General features: G+C 52.5%; 1 protein-coding gene across 1 annotated transcript in view; it reads left to right on the plus strand.

Moving 5' to 3' along the window:
* Positions 1-1,922: 1,922 nt before the first annotated feature.
* The window catches only part of plxna4 (plexin A4), a 155,183-nt gene continuing 139,879 nt past the window's right edge, over positions 1,923-17,226 (plus strand). The window contains 2 exon segments of the mRNA XM_049019343.1: positions 1,923-2,469; positions 15,713-17,041. Of these exon segments, the coding sequence (XP_048875300.1) occupies positions 15,830-17,041 (1,212 nt within the window). The 5' untranslated portion in view covers positions 1,923-2,469; positions 15,713-15,829.

Genomic DNA, 17,226 nt, shown 5'->3' on the forward strand with positions numbered 1-17,226 from the left:
CTCGACCCGCACTTACGGGTGACCGCGTTTGCCCTTGCATTTCCCCAACGATTGGGACATAGAGTCAACTTGAATAAACCCAGGAATCCAATGTTGATCTATTATCCTGAAATTAGTTTACCAAAAACAGTCAATTGTCCTAGATGTTAACCTTTAAAATACAGCCTCCTCTGACCCAGCGTCAGTCCCCCAGAGAGCCCGTGAAATTAGCAGCCGAGCACGCCTCCTGTACGTGACAGGCGTTTGTCGCTTGACAGCGAGGCTCCAGGTGCCACGTCCGGACGTAGGGTGTCAGGGACGCTGCATCTCCGCATTAACAACCTTAAAAAGAAATGCAACTAAATTGTTCCTTTATCCATTTGTTAGGCAAGTAATGATTTTTTTTTTTAAATGATGATCTGACTATAAATATATTTTTAAATCAGTTTCACACCCTGGATATTTCGAGATATGTACTATATCCACCTAAAATAACAAGGGAAAAGGTAAATCTAAATATGGGTGCAATTAAGTGCCGCTGTCTTTGGACTTCGTTAGTCGTGGAGCGTTAATAAAAACCGATGGCCGCTTGGATCAATCTACTGCACAGGCCGTGTTGGATAGACATATAGAGATTAATGGAGACCCAGGAAGAGAGGGGATCTGCGGGGAATCGGCCTGAGGGCGCGCCGACAGGGTTATTACGGCCAGCGCGCCGGGGTCTGTCCTGTTTGGGCAATTGGTAGCTGGCTGTGGCTTAAGCTCGGTATAATTGCGTGATAAAGAAGGTACGCAGGTGTGAAGTGGGAGCAACAGTGTCGGACGGGTGACTTCCCACATTTTCCGTTGTTGTTCATTAGGCGGCAACATCCCGGAGGACTGAGAAGACCTCAGGCGGCTGGAAATTTCTCCACCGGAGGTTTGTGAAAATTCAGTCACAATTCGCCTCTATTTTATTTTAGGTTATATGGATTAATGAGCACGAATTTAGATCATTGTTCAGCGATTTCAGAACACCGAGTGAATACAAAACTGCGCGAATACTCTTGAAAAATGAAGTTTTAGGGGAAAAAAAGAGAAAATAGCAATATTCGCTTGAGCTGTAGGTGGCGCTGTGATGCAGGTTTTGCGTCGCCGTGCTTATTGAATAGCAGGAGACCCGCATAGTACAGTATCGGCGCTCATTCACGTACAGAAACGTGAATCCCGCAGATGATTATAGTCACTGTTGTACCTGAAGGGAGCGTCCATCCTATCAGATAACTAAAGCTCATAAACAACAGCTAAAGTACAGCGTGTCACGCTTAATAACAGAAACTCCACATTTCTTTTCTGCACCTTATGGACAAGGCACCGAAGTTTCTAAACATGATATTTTTAATTCGTGCACAAGTTTTTTTTTTACGAGGCATTAAAGTTGCCAAATGGCACCCCTAATATCTGCAGTGAAAATCATTGCCATTAAATAATTAAGGCGTACATAATTAAGGTGTATTAAGCAGATTAATTCAGCACTTTCCGTATGTTACGGACGCTCGCAATTACCGCTTCGCCCAATGTGATCTATTCTGTAATCTCAGGTAGATAAAAGAATAGAGATGGGGTTTTAAACAGCAAATATCTCACTATTATGCAAGTAGCCGTTCTTTTTACACCCAAATCTCCATTCTGTCCCATGGTCAGACATTTAATTCCGTGGGTTATTTATTATTATTATTATTATTATTATTATTATTATTATTATTATTGCATCCCCCAGCCCCCTTACATAAACAGAGACGCGCGTCTCGTCGCCCCCGGAGCGAAGCATATGCCACCAGTCCATCCAAACTGCATGCGCCCATCGCCGGCGATGAAAGTTCACAATTAGCCCAATCAGCGGCCAGATCGGCGCAGGCGAGTCCGGGGGTGGGAGGGGAGGGGGAAGGGGGGGGGACCGGAGAGACACACGGCAGCTGGTCCCGGAGCTCCGGCAAACGGGGGAGCCTTGCGCACAGGATCGCAACCCAGTGACTCCCAGTGCCAGAGCCCGCGAAGTGGAATCGCATCGCCCTCCTCGGGTCCTCAGGAGTGCAGCTGCAGCGCGGAACCAACGGAACGGGGGGAGAACGAAGCGCCAGCTGGGATGGGAGGCGCCGCGCCACTGCCGGGTCCGAGAGCCGCACTCGGCGCGGTCTGAGTCCCCGCAAGAAGGACCTTCATCTGGCTGAGGGGACTAGGGACTAGCTGCCGCCGTCCTGGTTGGATTCGCCAGCGTTTATTCTTGACTTCTTATCGCGGACGGAATTTTGTTTTATAAAAACCAAAGACAGGGGGAGAGAAAGGGAGGAGTAACGAGAGAAGCGTTTCTGGACGGGCTTCAAAGCGCTACAGTCCCCATGCATGTGTAGATTTTAAATCTTTGGAGGGTTCGGGCTGCCCGGTGCCACCGAGCCCATCCGCAGTGCCAATGCCACTGCGGCGGTGAAGCAGCTAAGGCGGCGCTGGCAGGTAAGCGGCAGGGGACCTGGGGACCGGGGCTGCTTCACATGCCTTCACCTTTATGATAAAGCTTCATTAATGCGCCTTTTCGCCCGCTGTCGCCCGTCCGCTGCGGCACCTCCAGGTAAGTGGCGATACCTGCTTTGCCTTTCGGAGCAGGCTGCCGTGCGGCTGGAGCACTGCACCATACTCGCTCTCTGTCTTTATATATTTTATTTTTTAAAGCACCAATGACCATTTCCCTTTCTGTCGCAGCCCACATTCGGACCCCGGTCATTTTATAACATTTACTATTTTAAATGCATGGAGCGACGGGGCGTTTTCCTCCGTTTCGCAGCGCACCCGCTCTTTCTCAGGGTATTTAAACTTAAGCTGCTTGTACTGAGGGCTGCGGACTCCGGGCTGCGGCGGCTCGCATCTCCGACTCAGAATTATAATCACGCCTCGCAGTGTACCGGGCTGTCAGTGATTTTTACTCCCTTTTCCCGGGGACGGAGTCACGGCTGAGCTGCTGATTTATAGCGGTGGCCGTGAATGCAGGAGAACCCGCATGACGCCGCCGGGCTGCGATACGTGCGGCAGCTCCGGTACTGCGACTCGGCAAGTCCTTATTAATTTCATTGGGCATATTCGGGTCGGGATTATAATCGGGAAATGGGGCTTTATTATTTTTATATGTTATTGTAAGCACTGCCTTGCTGTTTGTGAAATATTTACTTGTGTACCACTCAGCCGGGCAGAGTGCGAGTCGTACTCTTATTTATAGTTAATATGAATTAATTTTATAATGTGTAACTATGATACGAAGCCTGATAAATCTTCGAAAGCGGATCGGCAGGTATTTTGTGTATCTTAGAGAGGTTTGCCTCCAAGAAAAATGTGTTAAAAATGTGTTGTTGAATTTTTAATATTGTAAAGTTCGCCGGATTTAAGGCTGTATAATCTCAGGTTTTATACTAAGAGGTCCAACGGGGTTTCTGTCTTTGAGGTCCAGTTACCCTAAAGCTCTGATACCAGGCTTGGTACCGTGCTGCAGATTTAGTGCAACCGTGTCTTGATGAGTTTTCGCTATAAAACGCCTCCGATCACGTCCTACTTCCCCGCTTTCACTTCTGCCCCGAAAAAGCATCGCAGATGCCGTTTCTTCACTCTACTTTCGATGTTCGCTTTGCTGTAGGCCTATTTATTAACGTAAATCGGCCGCACCCGCGGATCCGGTACCAGGGAGCTTTCCGTTGATCGGGCCACAAGTGAACGGGGACTAGCCAGCCTGTCTCACAGGGGACCCTCTGTGTATGTGACCGCTGCATCACTGCGGGCGGACAGATTACGCCCAGGTGGGTTGAGCTGAAAGCCGCCGGTCAGCCTCCAGATGCGGCGTTTTTTAGGGGCTGCTACGGTAATCCGCTGAGTCGGGCCCGGCTTGTCTAATCGGGATGTGAAGGAGGGTCCGATTGGGCCGAAGTTCGTGAGGAGGGGATGGCAATGACCTTCCATTCTGACTTTGCGTGTCCCTGTGTCACTACTTTAAATGTATGTCCCCTGTGTATGTCCTTGCTTTATGTGCATGTCACCCTGTGTGTGGGTCCATCCCAGTATCCCTACTTTAAGTCTGTATCCCCTGGTATTCTGTGTGTGTCCCCTGTGTGTCCCTGCTTTAAGTGTTAGTCCCCAGTGTGTGTGTGTGTGTCCCTACTTAAAATGTGTGTCCCCTGTATCTTCCAGTGTCCCCTGTGTATGTATGTCCCTGATGTACGTGTATGTTCCTGTGTGCGTGTCCCTGTCTTTGGGTGTGTGTGGCCCTGTGTCCCCTGTGTATTTGTCCCTGTGTCCCCTGGGTGTGTGTGTGTCCCTGTCCTTGGGTGTGTGTGGCCCTGTGTCCCCTGTGTATTTGTCCCTGTGTCCCCATGGTGTGAGTATGTCACCCCCCTGTGTGGGTTGGTACAGGCATGTCCTCAGTTCACTTGCATTCTGTTTGGCGTATGTGTGTCCCCATGCACCCCTGTCCCACACTGACATCCCTCCTCTTGCTCGTTACATGCTTCCTGTCTTTTCTGGTCTTTTCTGCGACTTCCTGTCCACATTCTTCGTCCTGCGCTTGGGCGCTGCTGTCAAACGGTGAATCAGCCCCTCGGACTCCCTGCTGCCTCCAGGTGTCTGTGTGTGGAGGGGCCGCGTCCAAGTGTGTGTGTGTGTGTGTGTGTGTGTGTGTGTGAGGGTGAGTGTGCAGGGGTGGGGAGGGTGTCATTGGCTTTTGCTTGACCTGTTCCCCTCCCCCCCCCCCACTAATTTTCTTCGGATCCTCACACGGCAGTGCCCCCTCCCTCTGGAGCCGCCCAAATGCGGCAAAGCCCTCCCCCCCCCCCCCCGAATAATTTTATGTTGCTGCGTTTTCTGGTGGCTCCCTGGCCGGTGCTCAGCCTGTTCCAGCGGGACGACAGCCGCCGCCAGCAGCTTCTCGCGGGGGGGGGGGGGGGGGGGGGGGGGGGGAGAGGCCTGCCGCACACAGGCGGTGTGCATGCGCTGGGGTGTCCAGGTGTGCAGGGGGGGGTGAAACTTTTCATGAGGAAGCAGTGTGTGTGTCTGTGTGTCTGTGTGTCTGTGTGTCTGTGTGTTTGTGTGTCTGTGTGTCTGTGTGTTTGTGTGTCTGTGTGTCTGTGTGTGTGTCTGTGTGTCTGTGTGTCTGTGTGTCTGTGTGTTTGTGTGTCTGTGTGTGTGTCTGTGTGTCTGTGTGTGTGTCTGTGTGTCTGTGTGTTTGTGTGTCTGTGTGTCTGTGTGTGTGTCTGTGTGTCTGTGTGTCTGTGTGTTTGTGTGTCTGTGTGTCTGTGTGTGTGTCTGTGTGTCTGTGTGTCTGTGTGTCTGTGGTTATGTATATATTACATTGAGAATGTGATCAAATCCTGTTATTTTGACCTTGTGGGGACATTTTTTCCGGTCCCCACAAGGAGAAACTCGATTTTATAGAAATCTGTAACTACAATCAAAAAACTAAAAACCTAAAAGTATTTTCTTTGCTTACGTATAGCTAAGGTTAGGGCTGGGTAGGGTTAGAGTTGTCGTATTTGGGATTAGGGTTATGGCCTTAGACATGAATGGACAGCACCTGTAAAGATATGAATTCAAATGTGCGCATGTGTGTGTGTGTGTGTGTGTGTGTGAGTGTGTGTGTGTGTGTGTGTGTGTGTGTGTGTGTGAGTGTGTGTGTGTGAGTGTGTGAGTGTGTGTGTGTGTGAATGTGTGAGTGTGTGTCTGAGTGTGTGTGTGAGTGTGTGAGTGTGTGTGAGTGTGTGTGTGTGTGTGTGTGTGTGTGTGAGTGTGTGTGTGTGAGTGTGTGTGTGTGTGAGTGTGACAGAGAGAGTGGATGCTTGATGATCAGTATGTACCTGTCAGTACAGTGTGTCTTCCCCTAGTGCTTGTGTGTCTTCTCCCTATGCAGGTGCCTGTGTGTCTCAGTAGGGGTGTGTGTGTCGGACTGCCTGCCTGTGTATGTGTGTGTGTGTGGTGTGTGTGAGTGTGTGTGTCGGACTGCCTGTGTGTGTGTGTGTTCGCGCCTGCACACGTGTGTCATGCTCTGCACGCCTCGTTGGAAAAAAGCTCCCTTTGTCTCCTCCTCCCGATTGGAAACTGAGCTTCTCGTCACCACGGCAGCCGGGATTTTCCAAACACGTGACTCGTCGCAGGGAGCGAAGGCGCTTCTCTCTCGTCTGCGGACCAGCATCTCTCTCTCCCTCTCTCACTTCCTTTCTCTCCCTCTATGTCTCCCTCCGTCTCTCTCTCACTTCCTCTGTCTCTCCCTCTCTCACATCCTCTCTTTCTCCCTCTGTCTCCCTATCTCTCCCCCATCTCTCCCCCTCCGTCTCCCTCTCTCCCTCTGTCTCTACCTCCCTCTCTCGGTCATCTCTCCCCCATCTCATCTCTTTCTCTCTCCATCACTGTACCCCCCCCCCCCAGGAGCTGCGACCCCAGACCCACCACTGATTCTCAGTTCACAGACAGCACACCCATATATCCCTAACAGTTCTCTATGCTGAATTCCTTGCTGTTCTCTCTCTGTTCTGTTTTCTGGTGATATTTTTACATTTTATGATTTCGCATAAGTGTCGTGAGGAACCAAGGCCCGTGTTCTGTATTAGGTACACCCTGATGCCTGCACACACACACGCACACACACACACACACACACACACACACACACACACACATGCGCACACACACATGTAGGGTATACCTATCCTTATGGGGCCCGCTCATTCTCTTCTATGGGAAAAATGCTAACGCTAACTATGACAACTTTAACCCCCACCCTGCCCTAACCATAAGTAACCAAGCAAAATACAAGAGTTTTTTCATTTTTAGTTTTTTCATAGCACATAGTCACTGATTTTTATAAAAGCTGCGACCAGTAACATCCAGAGTGGAGTTTTCCTTTATGAAAAAAAAAACGGATATTTACATTGTGATATTTACATGGGGACATTGTGTCCCCATAAGGATTGGTATACCTGCTCACACACACACACACACACACACACACACACTCACACACACTCACACACTAGAGCACATGGAGTTCACACTCACACACTCACACACACACACACACACACACACTAGAGCACATGGAGTTCACACTCACACACACACACACACACTCACACACAGATAACCCCCTCCAGCCTCTCCTCCTGCACCCTTTGCTCTTTGGCCATGACCTCCATGGCTGTAATGACCATCCACTGCCACACGGTGCCCCCACCACCCTACGCTGTCACCCCTGATAATCCCGGGGGGTGGGGGGGGGGGGGGGGGCGCCCTCTTTGCTTCCGTTTACGGGTGTCTGAAACTCCATCTTTAAGGCCTCCTTCTCAGTGGGACAATGTGCTTCTCGTTTCATGTGTCCCATCGTAGCCATCATAGCCCCCCCCCCCCCCCCCCAGCGTTCTTAAACACACCTGGGGCCCCGGGCAGCAAAGGCAGCAGACTTCATCACGCTGAGCCGCGTCGGCCTCGAGTCGCCTTGCCGACACGTCGTTACCTGACTACGGATGAGCTGGGTAGCTGCCGGTAGTCTGCCTCTTTCTCTCTCTCTCTCTCTCTTGCTCTCTCTCTCTCCCTCCCTCCTCCGCCTGTCACCCCCCCTTCCCTCGTTCCCTCACTTCCCCCGCTTTCCCTTGCAGATGCTTTTTCTTCCCACCTCGCTTTGTTTACGTATTAAGTTTGCACTCGCTATTAAACGTTCCCGTCGTTGTAGAATGCGCAAAAACCCCTCTGTCGCCCACACAAGTCTCTGTTCCCATAGCGACATGGCTTGTTAAGTTGCACGTGCCCCCTCCTGCCCCCCGTCCGCCCCACCAGCACCAGCATTGCTGCTCCTGACAAGGGGGCACCAGAGACAGCCAGAATCCATCGGGAGGCTCCAGAGGCTGAATTGTTGTTCCTGGGGCTTCACTCAAAACGTTACTTCACTCCCTTCCCATCCCCTGAGATACTTCAGAAACTAAATAGCTAGCGAATACAGTCAGGAGCTCATAGCTAGCTGGTTAGCAGAACATCTTCTATATTAGGCATGTGTTTATTTTATTTTTAATGTAGCTACTGTTTATGGGCAAGAGGGGGTCAAACCTCGGGGCCACCATGCAAACGTGTGGTTTGAGGAGTAGACTGTGTTGAACCCATGGCCAGCCTGCCTGTGGTTTCCATTTAGTAGGGGGCAGGAGGGGGGTTGCAGGGGGCTAAATAAGCAAGAAACCTGTCTGAATGCTGATGCTGAATGCTGTAATACTTGCCATGATACTGACCATGATACTTGCTGTGATACTCACCGTGATACTCACTGATACTCACCGTGACAGACACTGTAATATTTGCCATGATACTCACCATGATACTTGCTGTGATACTCACCGTGATACTCACTGATACTCACCGTGATAGGCACTGTAATACTTGCCGTGATACTCACCATGATACTTGCTGTGATACTCACTGTGATATTCACTGATACTCACCGTGACAGACACTGTAATATTTGCCATGATACTCACCATGATACTTGCTGTGATACTCACCGTGATACTCACTGATACTCACCGTGATAGGCACTGTAATACTTGCCGTGATACTCACCGTGATACTTGCTGTGATACTCACCGTGATACTTGCTGTGATACTCACGTGATACTCACTGATACTCACCGTGATAGGCACTGTAATACTTGCCATGATACTCGCCATGATACTTGCTGTGATACTCACCGTGATAGGCACTGTAATACTTGCCATGATACTGACCATGATACTTGCTGTGATACTCACCGTGATACTCATTGATACTCATCGTGATAGGCACTGTAATACTTGGTGTGATACTCACCGTGATAGGAACTGTAATACTTGCCATGATACTCACCATGATACTTGCTGTGATACTCACCGTGATAGGCACTGTAATACTTGCCATGATACTCACCATGATACTTGCTGTGATACTCACTGTGATACTCACTGATACTCACCGTGATAGGCACTGTAATATTTGCCATGATACTCACCATGGTACTTGCTGTAATACTCACTGTGATACTCACCGTGAGGCACATACTCACACATACTGTAGGCACTGTAATACTTGCCATGATACTGTGATATTTGCTGTGTACTGCAGGGCCTACAGACAGATCACATGATTTCGGAGGGTTAAATACTGCGATATTCAGCAGTTGCCTTGAGTGTTGTCACGTGTGTCTGCCTGTGTGTATGTGCATATATGTACACCTCCATACCATCCCATAATACTCTCCTTCTCCATGGCTACGGCCCCGGAGCTGGAGGGTGGCCAGTTGCTTGGGGGAGGGACTCTTCCCCCGGTAGGGTGACTTTGCCTGGCTCTACAGGCTCTCCCTGTAGCACAGATGTTGTCTGATCCATGCATGTAGCGCGAGCTGCAGTCTTCAGCATGGCTGGCCGCCTGCCCGCCAAACCCCTGCGGCCCTCCAGAGCCGGGATCCCACTCCCTACCGGCCATGTGTGAAGTGCCTGCCGCTGTAGCCCGATAAATGGCCTTTTGGACTCTCTCCTGGTCCCGCCTTTCCTCCAGGTTCTGCTTACAGTGATCATCATTAGGGGTCATTTTCAAGCTGCTGCTAATGCATCGCAAGAAATGCGGAGAGCTGCGGGCCATAGGAGAAACCACAGGATACAGAAATGTTTTGAGGGGTTTCCCCCTGAAATAATTGCATCAACTGCATGTGTGTGAGGGAACAACCGCCCCCACCCCCCACCCCCACATTCATAATATGCAGGTCAGCTGCAGAAGTCAGATAAACTGGATAGATGTGAACACAATGGTGTTTTTCCTGCTCTGCGGCACTGGGGGACATTGAGGCCTCCCCATGTAGGACTCTGAGCTTGTAACAGTGCGGATTCACACCTGTCAGCCAAACCCCATCCCTAGGGTGACCCCAGCGATTCCCACGTGCTGCGACCAGTAACATCCAGAGGGGAGCAAATTGCCGGATGGCAGGGGCGATGTGTGTCGTGGGCACATATGCAAAAAGAGGATCCGCCGTAAGATAGATTTTTAAAGTCATTTAAAAATAATTAAAATTTCATAAAAGTCTAACACTAAACTTAACTTAAAAAAATATCTGATCCATATGATAAAATGCGTTTGTCTGATACAGGACTACGGTCTTTGGTATGTGTTTCGTTCTCGAGCTCTGGGCCTCGGTAACGTGTAGATTCAGAATAAAAGATAAAGAAAACGCTCTTAATAATTTATTTATTTTTTGGGGAGGGAGGGGTGTCTCCCCATATTGGCGCCCACCCCCCCCCCCATTTCCAACTCCCGTGGCTATGTCAGTCCGCTGAAGCGTGAATTAAGAAGACGCTTCATCAGCTTGTAATAATCGCCCTGCTGCAGGAATGAGGCTCTTCGGGGGTGTGTGGGGGGGTTACAGGGACCAGCAGAGATCTACGCAGGGGCGTGTCGGCTGGCAGCACCAGCAGGGAGCGCTTTCTGTCCCGTGAAGGACCCGCTTTTTCATATTTGTCTTCTTGTGGTCGTCCCTGCTGCTCCACAATGTCCCGGTTAAGTTGTTGCTGTTTTTTTTTTTTTTTTGCAGTGTCACAGGCTCACTCATGTACATTCATGCCGCGACTTTGGTTTCCTCCATCCATACCCTGGCTCTGTGGGTCCCTCCTCATTTCCAGTCCTATTCCACCTGTCCGGATCTCTGCGGAATCTTCCAAGGCAGAATAGCCAGGCTGTAGGGTGGCAGACCCCTAATATTTTGAGGTTTGCTTTGCATTCAGCCGCTTACCTTGGGCTGTTCAGGGGTTGGAAAAGGACCCCTGGTTCTGATTGAATGTTGCTCAGCAGGAGGCAACACTCCCTCACCCCCCCCCTTCCCCACCCATCTGTTGTGTGGGCGGAGTCACCATCTAGGGTGATGCAGGTCAGTCCTTGGCTTTGAAGCTTAGCAGCATGGCTCACCTGGACGTTAGTGTCTCACATTGAACCAGAATGAAGGCAGCTATGTCTGAATGAAGACAAGTGGTCAGAGATTTTGAAGCCCCCCCTCATACACACACACACACACATACCATCCCCCAGCCCCCCCACTGGGGGCATGGAGAAAGGAGTAGATAGTGCACGTGGACAGCCTTCAGATGAAGCTGCAGCACGGTCTGCTGGAGGGGAGGGTGATTCGTCTTCAGTGTCTGTGCTGCTTCCTGCGGGAGCAGAGGAGGCGGGGGGGGCGATAGAGGGAGAAACACAGAGAGACGGGTGAGAGGGGGAGTGACAGAGAAGGATATATAGAGAGAGGGAGATGGAGAGAGAGGGAGGAGGATGAGGAGAGAGAGGTGAACTTCAACATGCCAGAGAATGCGTGAGAAAAAGAGCTTGCAGGGCACCTATGCAGTCAGAAGGCAGCTCTGCAAAATGAATTTCGCAATAAATCCAAAGAGGAGCAAGAGCCCTCAGCAGCCACTGCAGCCTGCCGTGCCCAGGGGGAGAGATACGTGATGGATGGGGGCTGGGGCAAGACCAGGAACTAAGGCAAGGAACTGGGGCTGAGGCGAGGCCAGGAGCTGTGCCGGGGATTGGGACTGGGGTGAGGTGAGGGACTGAGGCAGGGATCAGAACTGAGGGGGGGCAGGGCCTGAGGCAGGGACTGGGGCTGAGAGGAAGACAGGGGCTGAGGCAGAGATATGGGGTTGAGGGGAGGGCAGGGGCTGAGGCAGGGATCAGGGCTGAGGGGAGAGCAGGGGCTGAGGCAGGGATCAGGGCTGAGGGGAGGGCAGGGCCTGAGGCAGGAACTGGGGCTGAGAGGAAGACAGGGGCTGAGGCAGAGATATGGGGTTGAGGGGAGGGCAGGGGCTGAGGCAGGGATCAGGGCTGAGGGGAGGGCAGGGGCTGAGGCAGGGATCAGGGCTGAGGGGAGGGCAGGGGCTGAGGCAGTGATCAGGGCTGAGGGGAGGGCAGGGGCTGAGGCAGTGATCAGGGCTGAGGGGAGGGCAGGGGCTGAGGCAGGGATCAGGGCTGAGGGGAGGGCAGGGGCTGAGGCAGTGATCAGGGCTGAGGGGAGGGCAGGGGCTGAGGCAGGGATCAGGGCTGAGGGGGAGGGCAGGGGCTGAGGCAGTGATCAGGGCTGAGGGGAGGGCAGGGGCTGAGGCAGTGATCAGGGCTGAGGGGAGGGCAGGGGCTGAGGCAGTGATCAGGGCTGAGGGGAGGGCAGGGGCTGAGGCAGGGATCAGGGCTGAGGGGAGGGCAGGGGCTGAGGCAGGGATCAGGGCTGAGGGGAGGGCAGGGGCTGAGGCAGGAATCAGGGCTGAGGGGAGGGCAGGGGCTGAGGCAGGGATCAGGGCTGAGGGGGAGGGCAGGGGGCTGAGGCAGGGATCAGGGCTGAGTTTAGCACCCAGTTGAGGTAAAGAAGGGTGAACTGAAGAGTCGGCCACTGAGGATAATGGGTGTTCACATCCCTCGCCTGGGGTGCACTGCAGTGTCTGTTAGAGGATTGCAAGCTCCGCCTGACCTAAAGCTGCCCACACTGAGGGGTAATTAGCTTGCATTTGGCCCCCAGCCCCGTGGCTACCCTGCCCCTCCTTCTTGGCTTTATACCCCCGCCCCCCCCCCAATAGGAGCGCAGATTGCTGAATGATATGCAGGCACAGAGACGTTTGGAGATCTCATCTCCGTCTCCAGCAGGTTATCATCTGCGATTGTTTTTCCGTCTCTGATTTGTTTAATTGGGAAGTGAGGCAAGGCCGTGGGTGCGAGGCGGGGGCCGGCAGGGGCCGGTCTGCACAGGACGGCAGGCTAGAGCGTTAACCCCGCGCACTGAGTGGCTGTTGGTACATATGCGGGCCGCGGGCGTCAGCTGGTGCGTGGGCACAGGCCTCGGGTCGGAGCTGTGAAGCGGATCCAGGCCGGGAGGGGGGGAGATGAGCCAGGACGCCCATAGCAGACCTCTGCTTGCTGAACCGCGGTATTTAAATGATCGCCACGAGCCGCTGGCCAATGGCCACGGTCACCGTGTGGCCTGGAGTCTTCGCATGATCGCTCCTGGGGTTTCTCGGTGCTCAGTGATCAGAGCGTGACGCCATCGAGTGCGATGTCCGGGAGCATGTTCAAAGCTAGAGCCGGGCCGGTCCTCCACGATGCCCTACAGCATCTCCTGCAGGAGCAGTCACATCCATAGGGGATCCTCCCCCCGACCTGCGCAGGCTCCCCTTCAGTGGATTTTGGCTGGGGTGGGGCGTCCTGTTCCGTCTCCAGGGGGATGATGGTGATAGATTTGCCCCCAAAGCAGGATCCGGTTAAAGGAGCTGGTGTCAGCAGGAATATCTGACAGCTGCACCTTAAGTGTGATCTTCTCTTAACGAGATCCGTTAAATGAGATACTGATATTTTCACCTCTGGAACATGTGGAGATAATATCCATGAAAACTGCAAACTTTGCATTTTTTGACGTGATGCACAATGGCTGTCAGTCCGGGGGCCACGGCACCAGTTTGTAATGGTAGGTTGCATCATATGCAAATGATGTTTCCTATAATTTTTTTACTTCGCCGTTGGGTGAATTAGAGTTATACAACCGTAATGTATGAATATATTGTATTGTTGAAGCGGTGGTTAGTCCGTGGAGGGGGGCTGTTTGTGGCTGGTGCCACCCCCACCCCGGGGAGTTCCCCTTAAACCAAAATTGAAAACCCCGAGCTTTCTCAGTTCCTGCGTGTCCCTCGTGACCGGGAGGGTTAATGATGTCACCATGGTGAGTTTCCCTGGCTGCTGCCTCCGCAGTTCCAGCCCCATGTGACAGTGCTGCCTTGCTTTACCCACAATGCACCAGCAGAGTACAATAGGCCGCCCAGAGGTTCCGTTGGTGGGCGTGTCTCTGTCAGCAGCATATGAAGGTTTGTGTGTTAGGCTTTCTGCGTGCTGCTCTCTCATTTAATTCCAATTAAAAGTGCTTCTCACACGCACACATGTTACGTGGCGTTGCCTAAGCAACATCTTTAATGCTACACTGACAACAGCATTACTAACTTGCATTTAAATTCAAAATGACCACGATTATTAATTCTGCTATTTCTTCTAGTGCTACTACCCGGCATAATTATAATATATTTTTAGGGGATTCAAAAATATATGCAAAGAAATTTTAAGTATCATTAAAATACATAATATGTTACATTGTTTTTCATCTGGCCGCTTATCAGTAGTTTGAAATCCAAACTTCCTGTCATGGCTGCACTGGAATGTCGATGCGGCATTTCCAAAGGCCAATGAGCCTTTTACTCAGCCCTCTTGGTATCCGTGGGACCTTCTTCAAAGCCGCCCCCAGTGTTGCCAGTTTGGACAGTTTTTTTCCCTCTTGGGGCAGTCATGCTGGTATCATGCCATCCCTGTTGGCTGTGGTGCAGATCACCTGCATATCTGTGTGGTGTATGTGCTTCTCATGCGTTATTTACATCTGACATGACGTATCTGCAGATGGTCAATAGCCCTGAATTAGAGTTTCTGCGTGATTTGTGGCCAGGCAGCTGCATAGGCCAGCTATGGACCTTCAGGACCCTCCTGCATGAGGACCCTCACTCAGCCTGCACTGAGCTCCAGTCAGTGTCCAGTATGCTCCTTCCCACCGTGCTCCTCTGTGCATTTCTGCTCTAGGGTCAGTCACACAGGAAGCCAGGAAGCCAGGACCTGGTGCTACTGGCACAAACAGTTTTTTTTATTATTATTTTATGCCCCCCTGGTACTTGCTGTGCTGCCAGCTGGCATGGTCAGGTCAGAGATCTCCCCCCCCCCCCCAACCCCACTCCTGATTCTCTGTTCCCCGAAGACATTTTGTCGCCCATACCTTTCCATGCTCAGTAACCTGACATCCCGCCGGCACCACCTTGAAGAATCCCATTATGCAATAGACGAAGCAAACAGTGCTGCTGATTGGACCCTGTATAGCCCTCAGTCAGGCCCGCTGGCCTTTCGTTAGGCATCGTCTGTGCGCTGCTCTGGCATTCGACGAGGCGGACTGGTCTTCGTGATTTACGGACTGGCAGGCTCGTCCTGTGAGCCCCATTTTAATGAACAGCAAATGCTGATCAGCAGGTGGAGATAAATCGGGGCCAAAGGGGCTTCCTTGCTGGGGGGGTAATTAACAGCCACTGCCTGATTTGCGATGGAAGAGTGCATCCTGGACGCATTTGTGCGGGGGACACTCTGTGGGGATGTGTAATCTGCCATATGTACACCCCCACCCTGCTACACACATGAACTCGCTGGCATGAGCCGATAAGCCCATGGACAGAGGAAGAAGCATATAAGTAAACACACTCTCACGCCCGGAGTATATACACAGCATGCACACTGGTGCTGTGCTGATTGGCTGTGCCAGCCTTTCCCCCCCCCAACACCCCGCAGCCAATCCCAGGGTGCTGTATTTGTTAACAGGAGTAATTCCTTTTTTGGAGTTTGAACTGTAGATCTTTCCAGAATTTGTCTGAGTTTATGTGACCATAGCCTGAGTGAAAGGGCGATCAGATCAATGAAATGGGAGGGAGGTTGGAAGTGTCCATGTTTGCTTCCTGATTGGTCGCTTTTGCATGCTTATCATGCTGCTTGATTAGGTCACAGGAGCATGCAAATGAGTCAGTGCGGGGAGTCGCGCTGCCCGGCTGAGATCCCCGGAGCGTGGCTAACCGCCTGCCACATTGTGTCCTCACGACGTCTTCTCTTCTGTCTTTTCAGAAAATGACCTCTTGCCTAAGAGGACACTGATCTCTGATTGGCCCAAACTACTGGATTGAGTCTCTCTCCCAGTTTGGGAAGGAGGGGGATCTCACGCTCCCCGCAGTCACGTGACTCATGATGGCGCCTGCTTGGTGGAGCTGGGTCTGCGTGGCCCTCTGCTGCCTCGGCCGCACATTGGCGGCCCCCCCGGACCCCTCCCATCTGCAGCAGCCGCCCACGACGCCAGCCGTGGACGAGGGCCATGGCACTTTCCGCTCAGAGAACCCTGAGTGGACCTTCAACCACCTGGCAGTGGACACGCGCAATGGCAATGTCTACCTGGGGGCGGTGAACCGGATCTACAAGCTGTCGCCTACTCTGGAGTTGCAGGTATCCCACCAAACGGGGCCGGACGAGGACAACCGCAAATGCTACCCGCCTCGCATCGTGCAGCCGTGCAGCGAGCCACTGGTGCTCACCAACAACGTCAACAAGATGCTGCTGATGGACTACCGGGAGAACCGTCTGCTGGCCTGCGGCAGTCTCTACCAGGGGATCTGCAAGCTGCTGCGTTTGGATGACCTCTTCAAGCTGGGCGAGCCCTCACACCGGAAGGAGCACTACCTGTCCGGCGCCAACGAGAGCGGCTCCGTCTTCGGGGTCATCGTGTCCTACGGCAATTCGTCGCCGGACAAGCTCTTCGTGGCGACGGCCGTGGACGGCAAGCCCGAGTACTTTCCCACCATCTCCAGCCGTAAGCTGGCACGGAACTCTGAGGAGGACGGAATGTTTGCCTACGTGTTTCACGACGAGTTTGTGGCCTCCATGATTAAGATCCCGTCAGACACCTTCACCGTGGTGCCAGACTTTGACATCTACTATGTGTATGGCTTCGCCAGCGGTAACTTTGTGTACTTCCTGACGCTGCAGCCGGAGATGGGGGGCCCGGCCGCGGGCTCCTCTGCCACCCGTGAGCAGGTCTACACCTCCAAACTGGTCCGACTCTGCAAGGACGACACAGCCTTCAACTCCTACGTGGAGGTGCCGCTGGGCTGTGTTAAGGCCGGCGTGGAGTACCGGCTACTTCAGGCCGCTTACCTGTCTCGGGCCGGCTCCATCCTGGCCCGCTCGCTCGGCGTGGCTCCTGGCGACGACGTGCTCTACGCCGTCTTCTCCAAGGGGCAGAAGCGGCGTCCCCGCGAGGAGACTCAGGAGTCGGCGCTGTGCGTCTTCTCGCTGCGGGACATCAACGAGCGCATCAAGGAGCGCCTGCAGTCGTGCTACAGAGGAGAGGGCACGCTGGACCTGGCCTGGCTAAAGGTCAAGGACATTCCCTGCAGCAGTGCGGTGAGTGCCCCCCCCCACCTTGTTATTATTATTATTGTCATCGTCATGAAATAAAGACACACCCTTTGATGTCTGTGTACCATGTTCCTGCGCTTTGTATGTATGACATGTCCCTTAATAATAGGCAATACAATATAAAACAGTTCACTTTCAAACTCCATGCACCTTAATGAGTGTGGTGATGT

This window comes from Brienomyrus brachyistius, chromosome 1, assembly GCF_023856365.1.
Source record: "Brienomyrus brachyistius isolate T26 chromosome 1, BBRACH_0.4, whole genome shotgun sequence".
Taxonomy (NCBI): Eukaryota; Metazoa; Chordata; class Actinopteri; order Osteoglossiformes; family Mormyridae; genus Brienomyrus; species Brienomyrus brachyistius.